General features: G+C 39.6%; 1 protein-coding gene across 3 annotated transcripts in view; it reads right to left on the bottom strand.

Annotated features, from left to right (window-relative positions):
• The window catches only part of LOC106869179 (beta-arrestin-1), a 275729-nt gene that overhangs the window by 29709 nt on the left and 242646 nt on the right, over window positions 1-3374 (bottom strand). For all 3 annotated transcript variants that reach the window (XM_052968277.1, XM_052968278.1, XM_052968276.1), the window contains exon 5: window positions 1628-1687. In XM_052968277.1, the coding sequence (XP_052824237.1) occupies window positions 1628-1687 (60 nt within the window). The remainder of the gene's footprint in view (window positions 1-1627; window positions 1688-3374) is intronic.

Genomic DNA, 3374 nt, shown 5'->3' with positions numbered 1-3374 from the left:
AGAGTGTAAGTACCTTGAGAGAAAAGTTGGACCTAAGAAGCATCAGTTGTGGTGTGCAAGAGAGACGATTGCGCTGATATGGACATGTGGCAAGAATGGATGAGGATAGCTGTGTGAAAAAGTGCCACACCCTAGCGGTTGAGGGAATCTGTGGAAGAAGTAGACCCAGGAAGACCTGGGATGAGGTGGTGAAGCATGACCTTTGAACTTTAGGCCTCACCGAGGCAATGACTAGTGACTGGGACCTTTGGAAATATGCAGTAAATGAGAAGACTCGGCAAGCCAAGTGAGAGCATAATCTGTGGCCTCTGCCAGAAGTGTAACCAGCTCACTTATTCGTATCTTTACTGCATTGGACACTAAACTCTGTTTGCGAAGACCTGTTGAGATAAGTGAATTTGAAATCGAAATCGAACCAAATTCGACAACTGGCACTCATGCCAACCTCTCCTTCATTGGACACTAGACTCTGCTTGTGAAGACCTGTTGGGGCAAGTGAAATCGAAATCATAATTGAACCATATTCGATGACTGGCACCTGTGCCAGTGGAGCACTAATAGTACTGTCCGAGCGTGATCATTGCCAGAGTAGCTGTCTGGCTTCCATGCTAGTGGCATGTAAATAGCACCATTTGAGCCTGATTGTTACCAGTGTTGCCTTACTGGCACTTGTGCTGGTGGCATGTTAGAAAATCATTCGAGTGAGGTCGTTGCCAGTGCCGCTGGACTGGCTCCTGTGCAGGTGGTACGTAAAAAAGCACCATTTTGAGCGTGGCCGTTGCCAGTACCGCGTGACTGGCCTTCGTGCCAGTGGCACGTAAAAGCACCCACTACACTCTTGGAGTGGTTGGCATTAGGAAGGGCATCCAGCTGTAGAAACTCTGCCAGATCAGATTGGAGCCTGGTGCAGCCTTCTGGTTCGCCAGTCCTCAGTCAAATCGTCCAACCCATGCTACCATGGAAAGCGGACGTTAAACGATGATGATGATGATGATCCATCACTAACTCACTCTTTCTCAGCAAATACGTAGCTTCTATTAGTACCTTTCTCTCATAACCCTATGCTATTGTTGTCTCTTTCATTTTACTCTGCTGTTACTCTCTCTCTCTCTCTCCTCCTTCCTCTTCCATGCTGTTACCCCAAACACTTTGTTTCCTCCTTTTATACTCTCATTTTTTCTCCACTTCACTGCAGTTCAGCCTTTGCAATCACCCACTCTTCTATCCTGCTATTAGCCATGCTATCCAGAATGAATGAAGACAGCATTGAGCAGTGAAGACCCCATTGTTCTGTGTAGCACAAGGAAACTTCACTATTGCTGATCCTGTACATCCTGTAAAGTGGTTGGTAAATGAACAGAGAAAACAAGACAAGACTAAAGGGGTCAAGAGGCCCCTTTAGTTTTGTCTTGTTGAAGACACAACAACCTCTTTAGTGCTGGTAGCCAAATTCCTTTATTTGCTCAATCACTTCATCTCCACTCTGTTTACATAGGATTGAGTTTGTAGAATAAGTTGTTCTACGTCTAAATCCATTTCTTTGCTTAGTCAAAAGAATTACATCAGCAAGCTAGGAGTGAATTTAGTTTCTTTAGAGTAAAATATGAAAACAATGTTGTGAACTTACTTTTCCAGTGTCTCCAGGTGCGGGTTGCAGAGTAACAGAAGCTGGAGCATTAGGAGGCAACTGAAGACAGAAAGAAAACCATGAAGTATATTATAACATTAGCAAGCCTGAATCATTGTAACATAGATAAGCAATTCAAAATGCAAAGTAAATGTAACATTTGTTTTTCTCACCTCGATTGAATAGTTTTAAAAAAGCGAACATTAGTAAGAATTAATAGAACTAGAAACATTCACAAATTGGAAGCTGTACCTATTTTCTAAACCAAATGAGAGAAATGTAAGGCAGAAATTACAATTATTCATTTATAACCAGCTGAAATAAGTTAGTCTTGGTACTGTGAAACAACAAAAGTCATCTCTTTCTAATTTGTTCAATGCTCAACTACAGAGTTGTCTTTCTGTGGATGGTAGCTCTACGAGCCTAACCCTTTAGCATTCAGATTAATTTATCAAATGTAATACTTATTTACCTACATTTAAAAAAATTAATTCATGTAGTATCTTGTAGCTTCAAGATTTTGAAGACACAATTGTTAATTTTTAGAATGATATTGTGGGGTATGTGTGAGAAGCTGGATCCGGCCAGTTTCAACATAAAACAGGCAGAATATTTGGGCCAGATATGATTGGTTTAAATGCTAAAGAGCTAAATCCGAATGTCCTTCAGAAGAGATTTCAACAACTTAGTATTTAGCTGTTTGTATACTGTTAAATGCCACTAGTTTAAACAAATAACATCAGAGCAAAAAAGAGATGGTCAGAGCAAAATGGATGCGATAAGATGAAAAGCTTTTGACCATAGTTCTGCTAAATTAAAGGATACAAACACCACTTTATTGATTACGCAAATGATTAATATAGATCCTTTTATTGTCAGCATGGAAAGCGGACGTTAAACGATGATGATGATGATGATGATGATGATTTTCAGTGTCTACCTGTTTTATGTTGGAACTGGTCAGATCCAGCCTCTCATAGTCCAGCTGCTTTCCTTACTTTCATATTCTTTAATCACATTTATAAAAGAATATTTGTTATCTTCAAAAGCTGGTCCTACTGATAAATCTATTTTTGGTAGTTATTTCTCTCCCACACATAATCCTCATTTAACAACATCTCATAGTGATATTTCAAAGCCTTTTCTTATCAGCATAAGGGAGGGCAAGTTCACCACTATCGTTCTGTGCACATTTTTCTCCATTCATGTCTTAATTTGCACTGGTGCACTGCTTTGCAATGCAGGACACCTTATGCTTCTCATCAGGTATGGCTGAGTGGTTAAGTAGTTCGTTTCTGAACCATGTGGTTTTAATTTCAGCTCCACTACACAGTACCTAGAGTAAGTCTTTTCCCTCTCTCTCTACACACACACTTTAACTTGGTAGACACCTGATTGGATATATAGCTGTCGGATCATATGTTTGTTTATTTTCCTACATCTATCTCCTAGGCTATTTTGTCTAATGTCTGGGGAAATGTTGATGTTTTCATGTATCTACATAATATTTGTAGTAGAGTTTTTTCTCTAAGGGTAAAATTTGGTAACAGAGAAGTCTAGGCATCTATCTGGGAAATTAATGGTCACTGATGGTGATTTTCAGGTCATACTCCTTAAATTTGCTTATTAAGTCCTTTTTGAATTTATCTATGTGTAGTCATTCATGTGGGAAACAGATAGACCATCACATCTATAAAATTCAGAAAGATAGAGGCTTTAATATCACACACACACACACACACACACA

Source organism: Octopus bimaculoides, chromosome 5 (genome assembly GCF_001194135.2).
Source record: "Octopus bimaculoides isolate UCB-OBI-ISO-001 chromosome 5, ASM119413v2, whole genome shotgun sequence".
Lineage (NCBI taxonomy): Eukaryota > Metazoa > Mollusca > Cephalopoda > Octopoda > Octopodidae > Octopus > Octopus bimaculoides.
Note: the sequence above shows the minus strand (reverse complement) of the source record. Positions and strands in the feature narration are given on the sequence as shown.